The sequence below is a fragment of the Microtus oregoni genome, unplaced genomic scaffold (assembly GCF_018167655.1).
Source record: "Microtus oregoni isolate MIOR12 unplaced genomic scaffold, Mior012 000023F_ref0000262, whole genome shotgun sequence".
In the NCBI taxonomy this organism is placed as follows: Eukaryota; Metazoa; Chordata; class Mammalia; order Rodentia; family Cricetidae; genus Microtus; species Microtus oregoni.
Window position 1 is genome coordinate 30,564,900 of NW_024543082.1, and position 26,919 is coordinate 30,591,818.

General features: G+C 45.9%; 1 protein-coding gene across 1 annotated transcript in view; it reads left to right on the plus strand.

Moving 5' to 3' along the window:
- Dscam (DS cell adhesion molecule) overlaps positions 1 to 26,919 on the plus strand; it is a gene marked incomplete at its 5' end in the record, with an annotated part of 553,946 nt that overhangs the window by 449,277 nt on the left and 77,750 nt on the right. Inside the window, 4 exons of the mRNA XM_041673080.1 lie at positions 4,180 to 4,420; positions 5,802 to 5,948; positions 10,923 to 11,078; positions 16,863 to 16,996. Coding sequence (XP_041529014.1) covers positions 4,180 to 4,420; positions 5,802 to 5,948; positions 10,923 to 11,078; positions 16,863 to 16,996 — 678 coding nt within the window. The remainder of the gene's footprint in view (positions 1 to 4,179; positions 4,421 to 5,801; positions 5,949 to 10,922; positions 11,079 to 16,862; positions 16,997 to 26,919) is intronic.

A 26,919-nucleotide genomic window follows, 5' to 3' on the forward strand; every position in this document is an offset into this window, starting at 1 on the left:
TAACTATAACTAACCATTCTTCAAGTTTATCAAAGACTCCAGAAGGATATAATATTACCTAAGTAAACAAGAGATCCAAAACTCTAGAAATGACAGAGACATCTCGCTGCCTGTACAGTCACCCAAAGTTCCTCCGTACCGTTGGGGCATCCATCTTCGGCCTTCAGGCCCATAGTATCCAGCAGACATTTCCATGAAGCAGGAAATTTCAAAGGCAGTCAGTCACTATCTGCTGTGTCCTGCAGAATGTCTTGCATACTCTTTTTTTGTTTTGTTTTGTTTTTTTGTTTTTTTTAAATTTATTTATTTATTAAAGATTTCTGTCTCTTCCACGCCACCGCCTCCCATTTCCCTCCCCCTCCCCCAATTAAGTCCCCCCCCCAGCCCGAAAAGCGATCAGGGTTCCCTGTCCTGTGGGAAGTCCAAGGAACCCCCACCTCCATCCAGGTCTAGTAAGTTGAGCATCCAAACTGCCTAGGCTCCCACAAAGCCAGTGCGTGCAGTAGGATCAGAAACCCATTGCCATTGTTCTTGAGTAGTCCTCATTGTCCGCTATGTTCAGAGAGTCCGGTTTTATCCCAGGCTTTTCCAGACCCAGGCCAGCTGTTTCATGAATCAGGAGCCCCTAAAGATCATCTCACCTTTAGGCAAGTTCAGTAGTCCTCTCTCTGAGGGTTCTCTGTGTCCAGTTTATACAATAGTCCAGACTAGAGCAGTTTCTTGCCCAAATGGCCATCAAACTCCATAAGGATCCTGTTCGATGTCCATCTTCTTGAAGCATATTGGTGTTTCCAGGAGCAGACATGTCTCATTGTCACGAAAAACCCTAAGTTATTAAAACATTAAATAGCATATTCCGTAGTCTTTGAAAGATATGAAGAATGCCAATCTAACTGAAAAATATCTCTATATATCTAGAAAATCTAACTAACATGACTAAAAAGTTGACTATTATTTATGATTATCCATTAACAACCTATATACACAACATTTTTAAATGAACTACACAATCACAATACCTTAATCAAGATCAGAAACACATATACATATAACAAAATTGACCTTAAATTTAAATCACTAAAGCAAAATCCATATCAATGCAAATTATTCATATCTATATCACATCCCCCTTTCAATGTAAAAGAACATTTGTAAACAATATTTGGGAATATGGGCACAGTTATTTCTCTCCAAACTGCTTCCTGCTGAATGGGGGCACTGATATTTAGGTCTTTCATGGTATAACCTGTGTGCTAGATTCATCTCAGTCAGCAGTCGAGTGAAGTAAATTTTTGAAGGTGTTCACAGCAACCCTTCAGGAGGGCATGGTCCATCATACCATTTTGGGATAGAAGCAATCCACAGAGTCTCATCCTCTGTGAAAACAAAAGAAGAAACTCTTTTCCAAAGTATCATATCCTTAGACCCAAATTCTGAAGTCAAGGTATTTTCAAAATATCTATCTTGGATTAGTTCAGCAGCATTTATAAACAAATATCTTTTGGCACCTCTTGCTCCTTCCTCAGCATTCAAACAATTCAAAGAGAGCATAATAGCATACAGTATCAAACTTCTCTGTTTATTTTCCATCTTTGTACGGCTTTATTTTAACCCTATTTTGTTTATTTTTACTTTTACTTTTTGCTTTTTGAGACAGGTTCTCTGTATATCTTTGACTTGGAATAACTTTGTCGACCAGGCTGTCCTTTAACTCTCAGAGATGCGTCTGTCTCTGCCTCCCAGGCATTGGGATTAAAGGCGTGTACTACCACACCTTGAAGTCACAGAGGTCAATCTCTCTCTGCCTCCCAAAGTGTTGGGATTAAAGGTGTGTACTACCACACCCAACTTCTCTCTTTCTTCCTTTTTTTTTTACATTTAAGAACTTCAACTTTTAGCCTGCATATATTTTTAAACACACTGTAAATCATTTAAAAGTTTTCTTTGTCTTTGAATCTCTCTTTACTGTATATCTCTCTTTTTCTGACCACATGAGTCTTTAATTTACCAAGCAATATCAGTAGGACTTTGACGACTAAATCCAGCCCATTCCTTAGCTTTCCAGCCTCATGGCGGAGGTACGGCTGTAGCCACATTTATTGCCACAAGTCTATGGCATTTCAAGGTCCCTGCCAGCAAGTAAGCTGCAGCATTATGTCCACAGACAACACACAAGTCCTCTCTCTGTAGTCGGCCCTCCTGCCTCAAACAGTCAAGAGTTTGCCCTCGCAGGACGTCCCAGAAAGCCAGCAGTTTAAAACAACACAGGTTTTTTCCTGCTACTGCTGAAAACAAACAACCATTCAGTTGACTTTTATCAACACCATTTAAGTGTTTCGTGGCAGGACCTCTTAAGAGCTGCAGGGTTTTGCAGCTAAAGCTGAGTCAGGAAGCCTCTCTTAGATGAGAGCGCTTACTTGCCTCTAGCAGGCAGAGTATATAGGGGAAATTGCTGCTACCAAGAAACCAGGTGCAATGCATTCATTTTGTTCTAGAATTACTTCCCAAGCTGTCTCATGCTTTATGCGGGAAGCAGCCCGCCGCTCCGTATTTCAACACACTCACCCCTGTGCACACAGCCTGGCAGATGAGGACAGCAACCCCATCCCACAGAAACCCCACAGGAAGAAATTTGCTGTAAGAAGGCCCCAAAACACATGTAGCTTTTGTGCAGTTTAAAATGTTACAATCTCTGTGACTCAGATTGTGTCCTGACACCAGCCAGGGGTGCCTGTTCCCCTGGAGGAGAGCATGTCAGGCTACACAGTATCTGCTGAGTTCATTCAGTCTCCCTACTCAGCACCCTGTGGTTCTCTTGTTATCTGAACCCTTCTCCATGTTGCTGCTGACTTCCAGAGACTTGTTCTGCCCTAGAATTGCACTCACTCCCTCCCATCATGCCTGTGGGCACCCTCTCCTTGCCTCTTCCTGACATCTTCTCCCACAAGGCCACAACTCTACTTGCTGAACCTAGGCCACCCTTACAAACCCACCTGGCTTCGGTAGCTATGAACTATTTCTCACAGACCTCATTTGCCACTTCCTGCTAGCCTTGACCTGGCAGCCACGCACGTAGCCTATCAGCATTTTTCAGAGTTCTTGTGTTTACTTTCCCTCTCCTTCAGCACGGTTAGTGTTTCTGGGCTTTAGAAAGGTTTACATAACCTGAGAGATCTGGATCCATGGTTAGTAATTAACTTATGGAAGATAGATTGATGATAGATGATGGATAACAAATAAAAAGATCGATGATAGGTGGGTGGATAGGTGATGATAATAGGTAGATGATAGATTGATGATAGATAAATAAATAGATAGATGATGATGATAGAAGATAGATAAAGATAGATAGAAGATAGATAGGTGATAGGTGAAAGATAGATGATAGATAGATAGATAGATAGATAGATGGTAGATAGGTAGGTGCTAGATAGATAGATAAAAATGATAGGAGGATGTTAGATAGACCACTAGCTGATGGTGAGCAGGAAGGACTACCTCACAGAGAGATGACAGGTATGTGTTCCAAAACTACAAGTACAAAATGTCTTCCCACCAGTGAGTCAAGTTAACCACAGCAGCCTGACCTGGAGACTTGGGGCACAGACTCTGAAGTTTCAGGTTTATTCTCCTGCCACTTAAATGTGTCTTACATTCTGTAAAAACTAAGAGTCACAGTGTAAGCATTCCAGAGGATAAAGAGGTCGGGCCAGATACCATGCGTGCAGGTGAAGGAGGAGTAGCAAAGGAAAGTCGCCCTTCCTGTGGCTTTCTTTTGCACGGGTTCCATTACACAACCCTCACCCTCTACGACCTGACAATAGTAAATAGAAAATTACAGAAATAAGCAATTTGTAAGTTTAAATAACCTTTATGACATTATATTGGCCTAATTCTATTATGTCTCTAATGTTAGCTGCAATTGTTAATTTCCTACAGTGCCTGGCTTAAGAATTACACTTTTCGCAGGCTTATAGGGATCAATGTAAAGAAAAAGCAGCCATGAAGTTAGGGCTAAGTGCTGGCCTAGGCTTTCAGCCACGGCAGAGTTATGCTGGAGTTTGTGGCTGCTGCACTAACCCTTACTGTTATCTGGCTTAATTTTTTCCCAAGTTGTTTTGCATGTAATGATTCTTCTGCCTCAGTGTTCCTGAGTGTATTCTTCTCTTTCCTGCTTAGGCTCCCAAGAAACATTTACAAAATGGGATCATACGTGGCTACCAAATAGGCTACCGGGAGTACAGCACAGGAGGCAACTTCCAGTTCAATATTATCAGTATTGACACCACCGGGGACAGTGAGGTGTATACCCTGGACAACCTGAACAAGTTCACCCAGTATGGCCTGGTGGTGCAGGCCTGCAACCGGGCTGGCACAGGACCTTCTTCTCAGGAGATAATCGCTACCACCCTGGAGGATGGTAGGTCTGGGCATCCACAGTCTGTGGCATAACTTCCTTTCTCTGCCCTGCAGCCCGGCTCCCCGTTGCTTAGCCCAAGTAACCCACCACATCAATTCACTCCTGCCCTGGATGGGTCTGCATCAAAAGCCCAAATATATTCCTGAATTTTCCTCCTTCTTTGATTTTGAAACACAAGAGTGGGTTTCGTCATAATAAAACCAAAGCAGTCCCCATCTAAAGAGCAGAGATAATAATTTCCAAATCTTTCCCCAAACCAGTATCAAGAAGCTTTTGGAATTTTTTCTATATATTATATACCCCCCCCCCCCCATGGCTTCTTTCCATTTTCAAGCATTCTGTGGCCAGAGAAAACACACGAAAAAGGTCCCAGGCTCTCTGGAGCAGATCTTATAGTGATCATGCGCCCTCTAGTGACGAAAATGAATTCATGCACACGTCCTCTAAGGCAGGAAAACAGCCCAACAGCGCTTGATGACAGAGAACTCTCCTGTCCCAACATGGTGGCATCTACACATTGCCATTTAAAAAACTCTTTGCACAATGATCCATTTGATTGTAGACCAGAGAAGGCTTAGAGAACTAGAACCTAGAAGACCAGAACGTTCTAGCTACACACTCTGCAGGAGGGTTTAGCCCTGCTTTTCCATTTGTTCCTTCATGACTTTCAGCTAATGTTTGGCATCCTCTCCTTGCCCCAACATTTAAAGTTAACATAGAGTCAATATTTAAGATAGTGTATAAACTAGTGGGCACCATTAATCCCAGCAGCTGAGAGGCAGAATAATGCAGATCTCTGTGAGTTTGAGGCAAGCCTTATCTACAGAGCAAGTTCCAGGTCAACCGGAGCTGTATAGAGACCCTATCAATCAATGAGCAAATAGCATATACTACTAATTCCATTTTCCCTCTTGCCTCTGATAAAACCTTACGCTCCTGATAAAGAGGCTGGGGAGATGAGATAGGGAAGCTGCGTGGTTGTATTTCTTCTTTCCTGCATTTTCCCTTAGTCTTCCAACCCAGTGATGTGTGCGCTAAATGTAAGGGAAGGCAATAGTTTGCCAGGGCGGGGGAAGTGCGAAGCAGACAAGCAGTGAGCTCATCCTTCGGACTTGAAGTCCACTCAAGTCAAGTCTGGGGTCAGTTCCTGAAAGTGGAGTTACTAAGTGGGAGGGAGGAACTGCAACACCCTTCACAGAAACTGTGTAGCCTCAAGACCCTCACCCAAGTTGCAGTATTCCTGTGGGGAATTGCACTCCTTTTCCTTTCTTTGTGAGGTTGAGCACATTCTCCTTTGTCCTGCATGTTAGAATAGTAAATTAGCTGCCTATCTAATATTGCCCTCCTGCTGCTATCATAGGTTCTAATTATTTCATTTCAGTGCCCAGTTACCCTCCCGAAAATGTCCAAGCCATAGCAACATCACCAGAGAGCATATCAATCTCCTGGTCCACGTTGTCCAAGGAGGCCTTGAATGGGATTCTCCAGGGGTTCAGGGTCATCTACTGGGCCAACCTCATGGACGGAGGTAAGAGGACTCAGGGGGGATGTTGAGTGTGTTCCCGTGGGATGCCCCACACAACCTGAAAACCCCCTCCCTAGGGTGAAATTGGGTTCTGGAAGGACCTCTTTGCCATTGAAAACTCCTCTCTTTGTTCAGCCACCTGACACTGACACTTGAACCTGTGTATACACATGCAAAAAAAAAAAAAACTTGAGGCAGTGGCAGGTGGGGACATTAGGCATTGGGGTAAGTGTCTATGTCAAAACTGCAGGCTTCTTCAACCATAAATCTCTATTTAGAATGTTATACATAACATGCCCTTAAATGTTGCTCCTTTCTTCTCCGAATAGATCCCAGCAAAGAAACATTAAGTCCCTATAGAAGAAGTATGTGAGAGCTCCAGAAAAAATGCTAGAACACCTCAAGAAACTTGTAATAGTCCCCATAAGGAGCCCCTAAATTAAAAACCCCAGGTTTAGACAGTGCACACATCTGTCCAAGGTCTCCATTGCTAGCATGTTCCCATGCCTTGGCCCCTGGACCCACCATGCCTCTCTCTTCCTGTCTCCCTTCTTACCCCTTGACTTTCTTCTTCTTGTTCCTCCCTTCTTGTGCCCTCTTTCCCCACCCCTCACTTCCTACCTCCTCTCTTCCTGCCCCTCACTTCCCGTCCCCTTATATCCTGCCTCCTTTCTTTCTACCTCCCCTCTGCGATGGTGCATCCTTCAGCTCTTCTGCCTAGACATAAACTGCATTTCTTGTTGGGCAAAGAGCTCAACAAGAGTTTCTAGTTCCTCACTTAGGACCTCTGGGTCTGTGCTGCTAAGCAGGTCCCATCTCCAAACAGTAAGGAACACACTGGGCCTCACAGATGGCTCTGCTGTTGTCACCAAATGAAGGAGTGCAGGTACAATAGCAAATGCTTTCTTCCACTGAGTCACTGCCAGTGTATGACCCTCTACTGTGCATATTCTAGGGGTTGTGTTTCCAGAACTATCTGCCAGGCCTAGTTCCTTTTGAAGTGGAGTCTCAGGCTTCCCACGCTACCCTGCACTGGGAGACAGCCTAGGAAGACTCACAATCCACATTAGATCCAAATTAACTGAGCATCTCTTAGCTTGTAAGATGGGAGAGAGTAGGACTTGCTCAGAGGGCTCTAGACTAATGAGCAGGAACAGGACACTAATGCCAAGTGGTGGCAAGTAGTGGCCAAGTAGTGGATCAAATCAGCAGATGCTACCCACAAAACAGGGGCCGAAACAAAAGAGTTAGCAACTGAAGTCTTCACACAAATAAAAGCTTTAAAGAACATAGTGTAGAATAACAAAATGTCTGTGGTCATCCATTTTTGACAGCATAGCCTAGGAGACTGTTCTACACATTGTGAGTGTCTTTATACACACCAAACTTTAAAGTTGGAATGGCCACACATCTTTTAAAGGCAGTTCTGAGGAATGGCTCTTTCCACTCAGAGGATCAGGGCCAAGCCAGTGGAGATTAGTGTTCATTTCAGATATTCTACTCACGACTTCCAAAAGCTAAGTAAGGAAACATCAGAAATTGAAGCACTGCCTGAGGGCCTCTGATGCGGGATTCCCCTCTGTGTGCTGTGAATATGTTTTATCGCCATTGCTTAATAAAGAAGCTGCTTTTGCTCAATGACTTAACAGAGTAAAGCCAGGCAGAAAATCTGAACAGAGATGGAGAGAGAGAGAGAGAGAGAGAGAGAGAGAGAGAGAGAAGGCAGAGTTGAGGAGATGCCATGTAGTTGCCAAAGGAGACAGATGCCCTGGAACCTTACCAGTAAATTTTATGGTAAAATACAAAATAATAAGAATGGGTTAATTTAAGATGTAAGAATTAGTTAATAAGAAGCCTGAGCTAATAGGCCAAGCAGTGTCTTAATTAATATAGTTTCTGTGTGATTATTTTGGGTCTGGCCAGGCCAGAAAAGAATAAGCAGTCTCTGCCTGAGGCTTCCTCTAAGAAATGCACTTTGCTTCAGCAAGGTACTCCATGTGATTATCATGGCATCAACTCCACTGTCCTGGATCCCACAGAGCCTGAGCATGGAGTGGCATGAGAAAGCTTGACCTAACCAGACCTAGAGAACATTTCACACATGCACATCATATTTGAACACACCATATGAAACATACATATAACATACACCATATACACAATACACATATATAGCCCACAACACATGTACCATATATCATATATGCATGTATGTATGTGTATACTTATATATAATAAATATGCCATGCAAATTACACACACCATAAAAACTATATACACCACACATACTCCCAACATATCATGTATACACTACAGACACATATAGATCACATATACCACATACAACACACATACACTCCACATACCAGACATATCACCATATACATGCTAGGCATACCACAATACACACACAACACACAGAATGAATACCACACACATATACCATAAATACCACATACACCATATACGCCATGCACACTACTTTGCTAAACTCCCCCACAGAAGCACACAGAACACATGCCATACACACACTGCATACTACATATGCCTACACACAGTGTAAATACTACGGTTACTACACAGCACACACACCATGACCCAGCATACAGGACAAACCCTTCTCACAGGCATTAGGTGTGCATTAAACACACCACCCACATATACCACATGTCATAATCTGAAGGTAAGTGGCTCTTGACCTCTGACCCTCTGCATGGGATGCTGATGGGCAACATGCTACAGTGACCCAGTCAAAGCACATGCTTCTAGTCCCATCTCCCTGTGTTTACCAAGTATCCAGGACCAGTATCCAAGACTGTGTGGTAAATGTGAGGCCATCCAGCCCAACTCTACAGTCCAGGCTCTTGGGGATCTTAGCCTTGTCCTGGCAAGGCTTTTCTGTCCCTGAGCTCCCTGCCTGTCAAATGATGGCTGTGAAGTCATGAACAGCTGAGCTGGCTTGGTCTGTGCATCTTGGTCCCATGGGCAGTGCTTGTGCCCGAGGAAGCAGACCTGGCGTGTCCCCACCTCTGTTGATCACGGATACAGCTCTCAATACTTTTGGAACATATCAAAGGCATCCTTTACTGTAGCCAGCCACCCAGCCAATGTCTGCTGGGCCCCTGCCTCTCGCCTTAGTCCTGCTTTAATAAGATGGCAGTCACATGGTGCTAACTACTTCTCACAGACACCTAACCCTGGGAGAGAGATCCCAGGCCTCCTCCTGCTCCACCACTGACTCTGGAAGTGACTGGCTTCTGTTCAAAACTCAGGACCTTACAGCTGTGTAGACACTTGCCACATCCTTCCACTTGCTTTCCGTTGCCATGTGCCTTCTGCCTGAGGTGGAGGCACGGTGTTCCAGCTCTGAATAGCACTCTTGGAGCCCACTCAGGAAAGTAAGGCAGATTTAGCACATGCTGAGGTTCTCACACATCACCTGCCACTTCAGCGGTGATGCAGAGAAGAGTTCAGCCCAGGTAAAATGTATGTGCTGAGCCGCTCAGATCAACTCCAACGCAAGCCTCCTTTCAATGTCTGCTCGGTCATAGTGAGGCAGCACACACGGTCAGGAGTGCCTCGATATTGCTGAGCAAATACATCGTGAAATCCTGATACACAGACCCTTTGAGAAAGTCCCCCACCATCTGGCCAAACTACTTACCTATCACCCCTCAAAGTCAGTGTTTCTTTTGTTTACCAAGATGCAGGTTTAGTTGTGGAAGCCAGCTGAGTTGTGGATACCTAGGTGACTATAGTCAACGATGTTGGGCAGAGATGGAAGTTGTCCGTGTTCATTAGCTCGGATATTTGAGATTAACTTGAGTACCTAAAATTCTGCATCTGCTATAGTAGAATTTAAAACGTATATAAATGATGAACCTGTGAGCTGGCTCAGTTGTTGAAGTTCTCACCATACAAGCGTGAGTACCAGAATTCAGATCCCCGTAACCAATGTAATGCCAGACGGCATAGTGACCTACCTGTAATTTCACTCTTAGAAGGCAGAAACAGGGGACTCCAAGGCAATCTGGCAAGCAAGGTCAGACATATCAGTGAGCTGTGGGTTTGATTGAACAACCCTGCCTCAACAATAGATCATGGACAGAGCTCGCAACAACACACAGATGGAGGCATGATGGTTCCAAACATCAAAACACACATGTTCATGTGCACCCCACACAAGTGTATACCTACACACATGTAAAAGTGATGTCTTAGTTTGATTTTTATTATTGCGATAAAACACACCAATGGAAAGCAACTTGGAGAAGAAAGGGTTTATTTCAGGTTACAGCTTATAGTCCACCATGAAGGGAAGTCAGGTCAGAACCTCAAGGCAGAAACACTGCTTACTGGCCTGTCCTTCATGACTTGTTCAGCCTGCTTCCTCAGACAACCAGGACCATCTGCCTGGGATGGCCCCACCCACAATGGGTTTGTCCCTCCCACATTGATCATTAATCAAGTAATGTCCCACAGACATGCCCATAAGCTAATCTGAAAAAGGCATTTTCTCAACTGACGTTCTTTCCTCCCAGATGATACTAGCTATGTCAAGCTGGCAAAAGTTTAACCAACACACACACACATATACACAGAAGGGGGAATTAAATATATGCATTTATTTTATATTTATGTATATTTCATATGTATATGGAATCCTCACGTTGCAGAAGTTTCACAGTGAACAGCCGTTAGCTATATAGAGATAGCTCACCAATGAGAGGTTGTATAGAGCTATCTGCTAGTGTGAGTCCTTCCCAGGGTGACATCGTGACACTGGAATTTGATTTATCAAGAGTAAATTACTATTTCCCAGTGTGTTTGTTTTGGTTTGTTTTTTGCAGACATTTTGATACAGGTGATTATTTTTCTTGTAAACACTAGGTGGTAACTTGTGTAACAGGGAGGAGGTCAGCCAGGCGGTGTGACGGGCTCAATAATGAGGTCCTACTTTTTGGCTTTGTCCTCCAGAGCTGGGCGAGATTAAGAATGTTACCACCACTCAGCCTTCCTTGGAGTTGGATGGACTGGAGAAGTACACCAACTACAGTATCCAGGTGCTGGCCTTCACCCGTGCAGGGGATGGCGTCCGCAGTGAGCAGATCTTCACCCGCACCAAAGAGGATGGTGAGACATAGACCTGTGGGCACTGGATGGGAAACGCAGATCCAGGTCAGAAGGCTTGCCGGGGGCCTTCGTCCACCAGTCTGCTCTTGGCCTCATTCGCTCTGGTCTTCACTGCCCTTCTGCACAGCCCAGCAGGAGTCAGTCCTCCCCCTCCTACCCCACTTGATGTAGGCATTGATTATCCTGATCCTGCCCCTTAAATAGTTTCCTGCTCTTTCCTCTCCTTCTACCCCCTCCCACTTCTCCTCCTTCACCTCTCCATCCCACCCCCTTTTCTACCTCTCTTCCTATCTCCCCCCTCTTTTCTCTTCTTCCTCTTTTTCTATCTCTTTGTTTTTTGTTTTTTTAAATCATTTTTGTTTGTTTCAACTAAAGTCACCTTTGATCCCAGAGCTCACATGCCTGCTGAGTGTTCTGTGTTCTATTCAGATAACTTCAATTACTACCAGGGTCAGCTCTTTTCCTTAAAAATTATGGACTGTCCTAAGTCTTACTTCACATGAATTGGATCATTTTAGAAAGGCTTGAATTCAAAGCTTTGTGGCTTTTTTAACAAATGAATTCTTACAAAGATTCATGCTGACTAGGTAGGTTTTATCTCCCTTCTGACTCCAGACTAGCTCCACACAATCCGGCCTGCAGTTTTCTTTATTTTGAGGGAAATTCCCTGTGTCCTTGTCGGAGCTGTTTGAGGAGCAGTTTCGGCTTCTGTGCACAGCAGAGCATCAGCAATAAAGACAGTTAGTTTCTTCCTCGGTGAAGGAAGAAATAAGCAGTATCTAATGGATGTCCAAGTGGCCTTCCAGAAGCTTCCCGGCAGACACAGGCTGATCCAGGACATGCAGCACCCAGGTGCTGTGTAGACACGATCCCCAGGAAGTGGGGCAAGTTAGGGAGGAGAGCCCTCACTGTGGCCCATTCTGTCACCTGCTGATACTGGCAGGTTTGATGTCTCTGCCCCCTCCACTGCATGGATCCCAAGCATGCTATTCTTTGATTCCAGCCCACATTTGCCCTAGAAGCAAAGCTTAGAACTCAGATTTGGATACAAGGATGGGACCTCCTCCTTCTCCTTCCCACCCCCTGTCCATCATCCTCACTATCACCAGACATCCAGAGGGTGCATTCTGCTGCCTGCACCCTGATCACCCCTCAGGGGAGCCATGCCCTGCTCTCTCTCCCACAGTCCCATCCGCCTACCCCCGTTGACTCTCCGGGCCTCCTTACACAGAGGTGTCTGCACGCATGTTAGTCCTCACTCGGTTTGGTTTTTCTAGAACTCACAGACCATTCTTCCCAAGAATATGCAGCTGTTCGTGAGTTCTATTCAATGACATTGGTCATTTCAGGAAATCTGAAGTCAAAATGCAGTGCCCTTGGGAAGTCACTGTGCCTTGAGCTATAGACAAAGCTAAGTCCTAAACGAGAGGAACTATTGTTTAAAATGTGTCGGCGAGCTGTGTGAATGCTGGTGTCTGTGCCCTGCTGTCCACAAGACCTAGAGCAACTCACTTGCTCAGAGCAAGAGGGAACCAGGCTGCTACACTCCTCAGAGCATACTGACGTATGTAGGAAAGCAGAAATGAAGTGACCACGCCTCAGGCTGACATACAGAAGGCTGCACCCCTCCCTATATACCTCGTTATTTGCTCTCCCCTCCCTCAGAGCATCACTATTGTTCAAGAGAAATCGATCTATAGCATAAAATTTGACATTAGCATTTTTCGGGAGAATCTATGGAAATCCAATAAAATGGGAAGATCTCCACAGCTCCCATCAACAAGAAATTTGGGATCAATTTTTAATTAATCATCCAGTTTTAGAAATGGTAGTTTTCTGTCTCAGTGTTTGTCCCTGAGGCCTAAGGTCTAACTTGCCCATCCACTGATCTCTGCTTTTATACCTGGTTCATGCAGTGTATGGAGATGTGATTGACTATAGATGTCTCTACAAGACCCCATGGAGGAGGTGAATTCCCCTCATCCTGGTGCTGTGGGTCAAAGGGAACTACAGGTTGAATGTCAGTATTGATTTAGGGTAAGTTGGCATTTTTGAAGTGAAATGGAGTAGAGACTGGAGAGAAAGAGGGAAACACAAAAAAATTCATAACTTAGAAAAGGCAGGTGCCCTAGTTTGCTTTCTGTTGCTGTGACAAAAACACCATGATCAAAACACCATGACCAAAACACTATGACGAAGACACCGTGACCAAAAACACCTGTGGGAGGAAAGGACTTATCCCATCTCCACATCACACTCTATCATTGAGGAAAGTCTGGATAGGAACCGAAAGCAAGAACCTGGAGGCTGGAGCTGATACAGGGGCCGGGGGAGTGCTGCTCACTGGCTTGCTCCTCATGGCTTGCTCCTCATGGCTTGCTCCTCATGGCTTGCTCTGCGAGGCCCATCTTCCCAGGGGTGGCTCTGTTTACAGTGTGATGGACTGACCCACATCAACCATTGACCGGAAAGAGGGCTCTACAGACTCTCATGGAGGGATTTTCTCAGTTGGTGTTCTCTGTTCCCAAATGACCCTTGTTTGTGGCTGACAAAACACTAACCATCACAGCAGGGACCTTGCCAACCACCATTAGAGACTCCGTATCTAATGTAAGCAGGTGTTTGTGCAGTGAGAACAACTCACTTGTTCAGTTTCTCAGTCCCAAAAGATTCTTAGACTCACAGACATGTTCTCAGGCCTCTGGTCATTTCCAAAGGTCCAAGCATAGAGGTCTCAGAGCCATATGTTGTAGTGCCGTCTCCATGGCCATCCTCTTGGGGGTGAAAACGGTTGAATTTTCAGATCTACTTCTCAGGACCCTCAGTTCAATAAAAATGTACGCAGTTGCCATTGCTGAAAGAGCATAAGAAGTGACTTACTACACCGCTTTATTCTTTTGAGTGGATGAATTCTAAATTCCGAAACATTTGTGGAATCTTAATATCATTTTATTTGCGCAAACTATAACCTAAGCATAGCTGCACAAGGGAAGAATACAAACAAAACATGATCTATTAATTTTCAGTAGCTATTTTCAGTCTGAGGCATGCGCTAAACTCAACCTCCATCCCTTTATGAAAAAGTACACATAGTATATGTATACCTAGAGTCAACTCTGTTTAAATATTTACTAAGCCTATCATTAATGCCCGTGAGCCTCTGAGGCCAGTGGTAGATGGATTGTGTGATCTCTGCAGCCACCCCACGTGGCCCCAGGGCAGCTCCTCACTGGTGAGATATCGAAAGGCAAAGCTGAGTGAGGGTAAAAGACACCCACGACAGAATCTGAGACTCCTTTGGCTACCAGTATCCCGAGCTTTGTGTAGCCTGAAAAGCATTGAGCGTGTATTAGTTGCTTTTCTGTTGCTGTGAGAAAACCTACAGACAAAAGTGACGTCAGGAAGAAGGTTTGTTTTGTATGGGCTCCCAAAAGCAGAGCCCGACACCGTGAGGAAGGCATGGGAGCAGTCGGGGAATCCACAGTGCAGAAGGAATCTGGCTGATCACACTGCTTCCTCACACAAGAAGCCAAGAACGAAAACAGAAAAGATGAGGTTGCAAACTCTCAACATGCCCCCCCCCCCCACTTCAGTGATGCACTGCTTACTCAGGGAACCTGCTCCTCCTAAACTTCCCACAGCTTCCTAAGCAGAGCTACCAACCGAGAACCAAGTGTTCAAAAAAGGAGCCTTTAGAGGATATTTCTTTTTCTTTTCTTTTTTTTTTTTACGGGCATCTCATAGCTTTTTTTTTTTCATTTTTTTATTGAGAAAAGGAGAAAAAAAAAAAACAAGTTTCCACCTCCTCCCAGCCTCCCATTTCCCTCCCCCTCCTCCCATCCTTCTCCCCCTCCCCCCACTCCTCTCCCCATCCCTCTCCAGTCCAAAGAGCAGTCAGGGTTCCCCGCCCTGTGGTAAGTCCCAGGTCCTCCCCTCTCCATCCATTTCTAGGAAGGTGAACATCCAAACTGGCTAGGCTCCCACAAAGCCAGCACATTACGTAGGTTCAAAACCCCGTGCCATTGTCCTTGGCCTCTCATCAGCCCTCATTGTTCACCATGTTCAGAGAGTCCAGTTTTATCCCATGCTTTCCCAGTCTCAATCCAGCTGGCCTTGGTGAGCTCCCAATAGATCAGCTCCACTGTCTCAGTGGGTGGGTGCACCCCTCGTGGTCCCGACTTCTTTGCTCATGTTCTCCCTCCTTCTGCTCCTCATTGGGACCTTGGGAGCTCAGTCCAGTGCTCCATTGTGGGTCTCTGTCTCTATCTCCATCCATCACCAGATGAAGGTTCTATGGTGATATGCAAGATATTCGTCAGTATTGCTATAGGATAGGGTCATTTCAAGTTCCCTATCCTCAGCTGCCCAAGGAACTAACTGGGGACCTTGGCTTGGGCATCTGGGAGCCACTCTAGGTTCAAGTCTCTTGCCAACTCTAAGGTGGCTCCCTTAACTAAGAATTGTGCTTCCGTGCTCCCCTATCCAATCTTCCTTTAGAGAGGATATTTCTTATTCAAACCACAACAGAGTATGTCCAAGTGTGAGTGTATTTTAGTGAACCCCAAAATGGTGTGTGTGTGCATATGTGTGTCTGTCTGTCTGTGTGTTCACACAATCACCTCACGTAGCCCTTCAATAGGTACTGGAGGTTTTGTATCTTGTGAAGATATCAGACCTTCCTAGAATTCTAGAACTTCAGGATGTGGGAATGTGTCCTGTGCAGTAGATAGAAGCCAACACCACAACAGGCCATGTGTCCTCTGCATCCTGTTATAGCCATCACCCCTCACCCCTGGCCTCACACCTCATCCTCACCCTTCACCCCTCACCTCTCACCCCTGCCATCACCCCTGGCCTCATCCCTACCCCTTACCCCTCCCGTCACCCCTCACCCCGGGCCTCACCCCTGCCTCTCATCTCCACCCATCATCCCTCACCTCTCACCCCTGCTATCACCCCTCACCCTCATCTTTACCCCTCACCCTTACCATCACCCCTCACCCTCATCCGTACCCTTCACCCTGCCCTCACTCCTGTCCCCTCACCCTCATCCCCACCCCTCATCCTCATTCCTCACTGCTCACCCCTACCCTTATTCCCCACCCCTCACTCCTGCCATCACCCCTCACCCTCATCCCCACCCTCACCTCTGCCCTCACTCCTGCCCTTACCCCTCACCCTCATCCCTACCCTTTACCCTGCCCTCACTCCTCACCCCTCACCCCCGACCTCACCCCTCACTCTCATTCCCACCCCTTACCCCTACCTTCACCCCTCACCCTGACCTCATCCTTACCCCTCACCTCACCCTCATCCCCACCCCTCACCCCTGCCCTCACTGCTCACCCCTGCCATTACTCCCACTCCCACCCTGGTCTAGCAGTTCACTTGAGGATAGGAAGACTCTGACATCCACTGTCTCTGACCCCCAGACCCTCTTTTAAAGGATCCCAGCCCATCTCCCAGGTCTAATGTTCTTTCTACCCTTTCCTTCCCAATTTCCCTCCCACCTTAGAGAAAATGACATAAGAGCCCAGTTGTTGCTGAGCGTTCAGCAGGGCCTCGCCTTTTTAAAGATCCTATTTCCAAATACAGTGACACCTGGAGTCATGGGGTTAGGACTCGGTGTATAAATAAGGAACACTGGGACCCTTGACACTGGTCCTCAAAGAGCTGAGCAGAGAGAGAGGGGCTAGGCCACCAGACAGTCACTGGGGGAGGGGTTGTCACCTGGGCGACCATTCAAGGCTCCTTCCACCCCGGGACTAACCCCGGATTTTCTAGTTCCAGGTCCTCCGGCTGGCGTCAAGGCAGCAGCAGCCTCAGCCTCCATGGTCTTCGTGTCCTGGCTGCCCCCGCTCAAGCTGAACGGCATCATCCGGAAGTACACCGTATTCTGCTCCCACCCCTACCCCACGGTAAGTTGCTGGACAGCCAGGTGCTTTTCCAGCCCCTTTCCAGAACCTCAACTGAGGATGCTCTTTCCTCGGCTCCCTCCCACTTGTCCTCCTTGGTGTTTTTTTCTTGTGGGGTTGTCTCCACACACAAAGCAAAGTCCTCATTTACACCTCCCTCCAGAGCAGCCCTGCATCATCAGAGGGGATGCAGTTGCCGGGAGCCACTGTCTATCTGGCAGCTTCCCAGGCACTGCCACCCGCTTATCAGAATCCCAGTGCAGAGGCTGTAATTGTGCCTTAATTGTTGCTCACTGGACAGCACCTATTGCTTGCACTGTTGGGCTCCACATTAAATGCACTCGTTCCCTCCTTCCCTCTCCCTACATGCTCCTGCCTGCCCTCCCTCCCTGGCCTATTTCTGCTGGGCAAGGCCTGTCAGCGGGGACCTGTGCCCTCTGCAATAGCAGAAGCAGGCCTGGTGAAGGTGCTGGGAGTTGGAATGCACACACCATTTCAAACCCTACTACTTATTATCACTGCTGTTAGCAATGCTGGGTAATAATTATCAGTTTGAAATTTTCTTTGGCAAGATACCAAGTCATATCAGGAAAGAGGGGGATTTGGAGAAAAGAAAAAATAAAAATAGTGCATTCAGATTTACAATGCTCTCGTGGAGATTTTAAGACAATTTCAAAATGTAGGGATGATGTCTAACCCATCTTTGTATCCACTGTTCCTGGCATAAAACTTAGAAACATGTAGCTAGGCTGTGGAGAAGGTTCAGCTGTGCTTTCCAGACAAGCATGAGGGCCTGAGTGGGTCCCCAGCACCCACAAAAAGAGTCAGGTGTGGTAGTGCAAGTGATCCCAGCTCTGGAGAGGCAGAGATGGACAAATCTTTGGAACTTACTGGCCAGCAGTGTAGCTGAGTCTGTTTGCTACGGCGTCCCGGTGAGGTTTCTGTTGCCATGATAGGCAGGAAATTATTCATTTGACTTATCCTTCTGTGTCACTGCCCCGCACAGAGGCAGTCAGAGCAGAAACTGAAGGCAGGAGCTACTTTCCCTCCCTGTGAATGTTACAACCCTAGGGACCCCCATCAGCAGAATCATCTACCCTTTTCCGCATTGGGACTGGCTTGCTTCACGAATCCAAACATCTCAATTTCCGTCAATGTGGGAGGGGATGTTAGGACTGCCTTTTTCCGTGAGACTGGACAATATCACCAAATTTATTTACGAGTTCTTTCATTTAACTGATGCATTTCCTGAATCCAGACTTTCTTGGAGTGTGGAGCCTGAGGTCTGGTGTGCAGACACAGCATGAGTGGGTAGGAGCCAGGGACCCTGTGCGTGTCTGGGCAGCTGCAGCTCCTGCCCAAACAGTCAATGTGTGTTCTATGTGTACCACCACCCGCCTCTGCCGTGAGGTGCAGTTTAAATTCCGAACGGTCAGGGCTGAGTTCCAGACTGTCTGTGAGCTCTTTATGTGTCAAGTATGCTATTGCCAGCCACTGGGCCCTTTTCTTGAAACTCAGAGAGAAAGGCCAGCCTTCTACCAGGAGGGAGCACCTGCTGTTATATTTCTCTGCAAGGGTGTGGGCCCAACCCCTCACCACAGCTCCTGAGTTTAGCATTGGTCCTAGCATGTCTCCGAGTCTTCAAAAGAGAAGGCAAATCATCTCTGATGGGCAGAACTCTCGCTGTCCGCTCCAACCACTTCCTTATTTCCATTCCTTCACTCGCCTCTCATCCATCTGTCCGTTTGCTGAAACTCTCAGCTTTGCTGTTTTGGCTGTAAGAAGCTGAAGGACACTGGCAGAGCTCAGAGAACACCCCCAGCTGCCCCTGGCTGCCCCAGACTGTTCCTCTCCTCTGAATGTGAATGCAGCCTGGCTGGCGATAGTTGCTCACAGGACAGATATGCCAGAGAGTGCTATGTCCACAGGGACTGGAGAGATGGCTCTTGTAAAGCACAGGACACTAATTCGATCTCTGGAGGCCGTGTAAGAAGCTGGGCATGGTGGAACATGCCTGTCATCCCTGTCCTAGAGAGGTGGGGACAGACAGATCCTTGGGGCTCATTGGCTGGCCAGCTAGCCTTACCAGCAAGTTTCAGGTCCCAGTGAAAGACTCTGTCTTGAGAAATCTAAGTGGACAGTGGACAGTACCTGAAGATTAACACTAAAGGTTGACCTTTGGCATACACCACACACACACACACACACACACACACACACACTCACACACACGCACTCATGCATGCACACATGCATGAACACACCACATGCACATGCACAGAGCACACACTTGCACACAGCACACACACATAGGTATGCACACAGTGCACACGCATGCATGTAAACACACAGGTATGCACACAGTGCACACACATGCATGTACACACACTTGGCATACATCCCTACTATAGTAAAGAGGAAGAGTCATATGCACCAGCAGTCATAGAATGGACATAAAGGATTCTTACTGTCCTGCACTTAGACACACCAGAGCCTTCTCAAAGGTGACAGGAGACAGAACCTGGTTGTTGCCTTGAAACCACTCTAAAGTTATTTCTGTACTGACTTTTGGTGATATTAAGAAATGCAAGAAGTCGGGCTAGTTCAGCCGCTCAGCAGTTAAGAGCACTTGTTGCTTTTCCAAGAGACCCAGGTTCAGTTCCCAGAACCCCCATGGTGGCTCACAATCCCCTTTAATTCCACTTCCAAAGGATCTCACTCCCTCTTCCGACCTCCGTGAGCTCCTGTGTGTACGTGGTGCGATACACACCCAGCCAAACACACATATGAAATAAGATTAAAATAGTGGAAGGCTGGTGTTGTGGCGCATGCCTGCAGTTGCAGCACCAGGGAACCTGAGAGAGAGAAGAGAGAGAGCCCGTTTATGTTGGCCTGGCCTGGAGTGTGGTTGGTATACCCAGTGACACTACATTGAAGAAAGCTAACGTTCCCCTTCCCATCAGTTATCAAGTGCAGATGACTTCTTGCTTTGGAGCAGGACTTTATGTCACCTCCCCTTCTCTGTGCTGGGACTTTTGTCTGGTTTGGACTGGTGCGGGTCTTCTGAGTGCTGCTTCAATCTCTTTAACTTCCTATGTGCATCAGCCTTGCTGTGTCTAGAGGACACTGTTTCCTTGGTGTTTCCCCAAAGTCTTCCCTCCCGTCCCACATAGATCTCTGAACCTTGAAGGGAGGTAAAGACAGTCTGCTTAGGGCTGAGGGCTCCAAAGTCTCTCACTCTCTGCACATCGTCGAGTTGTGAGTATCTGTGTTAATTACCATTTCCCAAAGATCCTGATGAAGTTGAACAATCTAGTAATCTGTGTGTGGAACAGTATTTAGGAGTTGCTTCATTGCTATGTTAATTTAACAGAATAGTAGTTGGATTTTCCCTAGGGTCCATGATGTATCAAGTCTTGGGTTTTAGGCCTCTATTAATAGTGTCAGAGGTGGGTTCCATCTCCTAAAGTGGACCCTAAATCCATTTTTTAGTGGTTTGTTATTCCCATGACATTGCAACAGAAGGCATCTCTATCTTACAGGCAGGTTTCTGTTGTAGCTCACAGAGTTCCTAGCTGGGTGAGACTTATGATTGCTTCTCTCCTCCAGTAGCACATGTGGCAACTTCCAGCGCTGTGAACACTAGTCAGAAAACATAATAATCATTTTCTTTTTGAGACCCGAACATTCCTGCTATGTGTAGCAATGACCAGCAGAGGGCAGCACAAGCTCTGTCATTTTTCTTGTCTGAATCAATCTGAAGTGTTTGAAATAATTTCAGAGTTGAACGTAGAACACGGGAATATAAATCAAGACATGGTGTCCCCTCTAATTTGATCTTTTTTTATGAGTCCCTTGGCGTAGTTCCTCGACGATGCCCACACCACAAGATCCCTAGCAGAGATCCCTTTCTCTCTAAGACCTCCTTAAAAGGGGCAGATTGTTCTCCCATATGTAGCCCTCATCTAACAATAGGCGGTTATATCATACTATTTGCTCGGTTCATATCAGAAAAGACCACACTATTAGAGACCTCGAAGGTGTCCAGACATGTCACACTAATGTAAGTTAGCCAGGTTTTTTTCCTGCTGGTCTAAATGCACAGCAAATAAAACATTCTTCTCACTTCAAGCACCCAGAAAATGCACTAGCCTCCCAAAGATAGAGGACAGCACCCCAGCCTCCAGATTCATGTAATTAGAACCTCAAGATTCAGGCTATCAAAATAACAATAGTATAGTAATAAAATAATATAAACTATTACAAACAATACAACCCAAAGAAGTGAGGTAACTCTTTAAAGTCTCTCTTTAGGGGTTTGAGTGATGGCGCAGTGGTTTAGGACACGGACTTCTCTAACAGAGGACTCAGCACCCACATATCAGTTCACAGACACCTGTAACTCAAGTTCCAGGGGATGTGACGTCCTCTTCTGGCCTCCAAGGACAAAAGTATTCAGGTGGTACACAGACATGCATGTAGGCAAAAAGCATAAAGTAGAATAAAAATCTTTTATAGTCTCAGACTAGGAAGTACCTGAGCTGCATTTTCCTTAAATTCCGTCTGTGAAAAATTATATAAAATTCACCTATGAAAAAATATAGATGAGCACCAAGCTATAGTAGCTATCTACTTCATAATACTAAATTCAGAAATGTGAAATTACGCAGCAGAAATTTCCCATCAATGAAGAACAAACGACTAAAAATCATTAAAATTCTATCATCCATGAGCTGTGAGTTCTATCAATTATTCCCATCTCAGATATGATATCTTGTTTTGTTTTTTATTTTGAGACAAAGATTCGTGTAACCCAGGCCGGCTTAAACTTACTATGTACCTGACTTCCTCCCACATCTACCCTGCAATACTAGCATGTGCTGGACTCAACCTTGGGGCTTCCTGCAGTCTAGAAAACATTCCACCCACTGAAGTACAGCAGGTCCTTTGTGGTAGCCTTTAAAAGTAGGTTTCAGCTATCATATGGGCTCACAGAGACTGAAGCGGCAATCATGGAACCCACGTGGGTCTGTACTAGGCCCTCTACATACATGTTACAGTTTCAGCTCGGAGGTTTTTAAGGGACTCCTAACAATGGGAGCGGGGTTTCTGACTATTTTGTCCTCTCTTGGGACTCTTTTCCTCCTCCTGGGTTGCCTGGCCCAGTCTTGCCATGAGGGTTTGTACATAGCCTTATTGCATCTTGTTATGCTGTTCTCGGTGGATATCTCTGGTGGCCTATTCTTTCCTGAGACGAGATGGAAGAACCCTGCCAATGTTCCCAGCATTGGTTTAATGCTCCGATGTGTAGGTGTGTCCCAGCATTCTCCCCTGTCCCCTTTCTGAGTTCTTTCCCATCTTCAGCGTCACTGGCTCACAAATTAACAATCACCTGAAACTGAGTTCACATTTTTATCTCCATCCCTGGCAACCATTTAAAAATAGTATTTTATGAATTCCATGAGAATTATGTATAGTGTATTTTGATCAGATCCATGTTCTTGCATCCTGCCATTCCAAATTCCTGTCCTTTTTAAAAAAAACCACTGAGTCCAATTTGTGCTACAGATACACGCAGGTGTAAGCCCATTCCCTAGAGCACTGGCTCTCAGCCTTCCTAATGCTGTCCCTCTTAACTACAGTCCCTCATGTTATGATGACCCACAACCACAAGGTTATTTTCATCATTAGCTCATAGATGTAGTTTTGCTATTGCTATGAATCATAATACAAATGTTTTTTGTGGATACAGGTTTGCCGAAGGTGTCTGGACCCATAGGTTGAGAACTGCCGCCCTACCAGGGAGCCACACCTTTAACAAAAACTAACTCCCCTTCTCTCAGTAGCTACCAATGTGTCCCACCCCCTCCAATGCTAGGGTTTTGTCTATCTTGGATTGTGTGCTGTCCTGAATGCTATGAATTCAAATGGGCAAGAACTGTCATGTCCAGAAAAAAATGTTTCATCGCAATTATCCACTTCCTCTGGACTTTCAAGTCTTTCTGCTCTCCTTTTCCATGGTGATGGCTGAATCTGTGAGGAAGGTATATGATATAGACATCCCAGCTAGGGCTGGGCATTCTGTAGGCTCCCACATTCCACATGTTGTGTGGTTGTGTGTCTTTGTGTTAATCAACATCTACTGCAAGAGGACACTTCCCTGATGAAAGCTGAGGGATGCTTTGTCTATGAGTATAGCGATGAGTCATTAGGAATCCATTTAATACTATGCTGATTTATCCCCGAGGGCATGTGACGTATCTAGCCACAGGGCCAGCTATGGGTTCCATCCTGTGGAACACTTGGTTTTATTTGTCTGATTTCCTAACACCTGCATTTTGAGAGAGAGCCGACCTGTATGCCACATCCAATATGCCCAGACTCATCCTTGCCCTGTCATTCCTGTTTCCTAGGGCTGCTAATGTTCCAACCATGTTCTTATCGTCTGACTAGAGTCCAGACTTAGGTTTGATTCCTTGTCTATCACTACTTATCAGATTGGCTGATTAACACACCTCTTAGTCATCTGTTCAACAAATCCAGAAATGAATGGAACACCACTCTGCACAAAGCGCTGAGCCAGGCTCTGGGTTCACGCCTGGGCAGAAATTGAATCTGTTGCATGCAGCCAGACTGTGCATTAGTGGTCTCTCAGCAAGTGGTTTCTCTTTATTTCCTGCTCATGCCTATTTTAAGTTAATATTGACTTAGCTCTATGTTACCATCATTCCAGCAAACACCCAGGCAGGACTTATGACAGAGGGAAAGAAATCTTAGAAAGGTTGATAGGGGAATTTAATGCTTCCCCAGAAATCACTAGTCAGTCATCACCATAGTCTTCCCTTCCCAGAAGGTCCCCAGAAGGCATCAATAGAGCATGTGTGCAGAAACCCCAGAGAAGGCAGAAGGTGCCAGGGCAGGACTCCATTCTGTGCAGGGAGCAGAGGACGGCAGAGTGGCGACTGCAGCCACTATAGTGCAGGAGCACACGGAGGGCTGTATGCCTCAGACAATGGCCAGAGCCAGTGTCTTAGGACATGAGTGTAGCCTTGACTTCAAGGAAGCCCCTGTTACCCAGTGAATCAGGAACAGGAATAGGGATGTGGAGCGAGGAGACAGCTCAGCTGGTAAAGCAATTGAGGAGCTGAATTTTGATCCCCAGCACTCAAGTAAAAAAACTGGTCAGTGGTTTGTGTTTATCATTCCAGAATTGGGGGTTCCAGGGAAGTAGAAACAGGAAGATCCCAGGGCTGGCCAGTCTGGTATAATGGATGTGTCCCAGGTCCTACTGATAGGCTGTTTCACAAAGATAAAATAGACTGCTCTCAAGGAATGCCACCAGAAGTTGACCTCTGGCCTGCACAAGCACATGTACTACACACACACACACACACACACACACACACACACACACATATATATATATCCAGACTTTACACACACACACATACACACACACACACCTGTATATATCCAGACTTTACACACACACACATATGTATATATCCAGACTTTACACACACACACACGCACACATGCACATGTATATATCCAGACTTTACACACACACACACACACACACACACACACACACACACATGTATATGTCCAGACTTTACACACACGCACACACATGGGGTGCTAACCAGAGGAAATAAATCTACTAAGCACCGTGGCACCCTAAGAATTATCTCTCTGCTGTATCTCTGTAGATAGTGGCTGGGCTCCTACCTTCAATAATGCACATTTTTAAAAATATTATTTATACCAGTTATTTCTAAAGAGTGCCTTGCGCAGGAGCGACCCTACTGCCTTACTCAGTTACCGAATCTGAAAATCAGACAGTGCAGCTGGCCAGCATCATGAAGCTTCATCCTGAAGGCCCACGGTTTTTCCCCACCCTGCCTGGGTTTTCTCTTAATGGTGGGTTTCAATCTCACTGTTGGTATGGCTTTGACTTTGTGCCTTAGTGTGTGTGGTCATTTGACCAAGAGGTCCCCATAGACCATATATTTTACTGCTTGATCTTAGTTGGTGGAACTATTTGGGAAGGAATAGGAGGTGTTGGGGAATGTGCGTCACTTGGGGGGGGGGGGGCTTTGAGGTTTCAAAGCCCAAGCCATTTCTATTATCTCTCTCTTTCCCTACTCCCTTTCTCCCCCTCCTCTCTCTGTTTCTCTCTCCCTACTCCTTGATGTAAGCTCTGAACTGTGTCTCTAGCAACATGTCTGCCTGCTTGCTGCCATGTTTTCCACACTGATGATCCAGACTCTAACCTTCTGGAACTGTAAACTCCTTTAACTCTTTCCTTTTTAAGTTGCCTTGGTCACGGAGCTTTGTCACAGCAATAGAAAACTAAAACAGTCAAGCATGGCCACATAAGCATGGCCCAGCCTCTGTTCTGATGTACAAGAGGGAGTTCTAGTCCCCAAGGTGCCCAAGAGATTTCTAGATGGATGTTTAAATTTTATAGATTGTGACTTTGAGTCACCTAAGGGAGATGGAACTGTATATTGACTTTTCCTTACCAAGACAGGAAAGCATCCTGCAGATACTGGCTATTTTCTACACCAGAAGAATGAGGGTTGCATGCCTGAACCTTTTCATGGCTGGCATGAAAACATTCCTCTTTTGTTCTCCCACAGTGACCTACCTGTAGGTCCCTTTGTTCTTGAATAGCAAAACTAGATATTATGGCAGCATCCCAAGTTCGACTAACAATAGACCTTTGTGCTTCATTTATACATCTGCAATTGGGCAAGTCCATAAGATCTTTGTTGAGTTTTTTTCTTGGTTCAGACATTTTCTGGGTCTTCTGTACTCGTGGGACCACACATAGCTCTAACCTCTAGTATCCTGACACCAAACACAGGGCTGTAGAAAACTTGGAAATATTTCACAGAAGCAAGGATGCATCTAAGCACACCAGTCACAAGAAATCAATTCTGGTTTATAAAAACTCTAGGGATCTGTATTCTGGAAGCTTCTCTGCAAATTCCTCTATACTTCATAGCTAATTCTAAAGGATATGATTCTAAATCTTCTGTACACTTTCCATGCTTGTGTGTGTGTGTCTGTTGTGTGTGTACATGCATGTGTTTGCATGCACATGCGTGTATGTACTTGTAGAAGCCAGAGGTCAATGTATGGTGTCTATTTCTCTCCATCTTATTTTTTCTTTCCTTTGGAGACAGGGTCTCCCACTGATCCTGTACATTCCCTGATTAGGCTAGAGTGGGTGACTATTTAGCTCCATGAATCTACCTTCCAAGGCCTCCCAGTCTTGGGATTATAGACACTACATGAACAGGCCTTTATGTGGGTGCTAAAAACTGATGCTCAGGTTCTTATGCTTGTTCATCCATCCTTTTACACACTGGGCCATGTCCCCAGCCATGTGTGGTTACCCAAAAGCTCATCCTTCAGAAATGATCTTTCTTCCAAGCATAGTGGGAACACTTGGGAGGCAAAGAGACGGAGAAGCAGGCAGATCTCTGTGAGTTCAAGGTCAGCCTGGTCTACATGGCCAGTTCCATGCCAGCCTGGACTGCATAGTGAGACCTTGTCTCAAAACCAGCGAATAACAAGCAAACAAATAAAAAGCTCTTTCCCTCCATGGAACCAGCCAATGTCACTGTGTGATCCTCCTGCTGAGTCTGGTTGTAGTTTTCAGGTTGTCATCAGTCGCCCTTAGTGCTACCAGATTTGTGGGAATGCTAGTGCGCTGTGCCAGAAGCATGGAGATTTCCTTGGCCCGGGAATCCTGAAACCAGTCTTATGTTTTAGAGTCAGGGAGATCTGAGCACACATGCCAATGACACTTGTGGAAAAGCAAGCCCAGGGAAACTCTTCCAGAGCCCGTCAGAGAGCTTGCCCATTCTATGAGATGAGCTTCCAACAATAGTTCTTGACGTGGCTTGCACTCA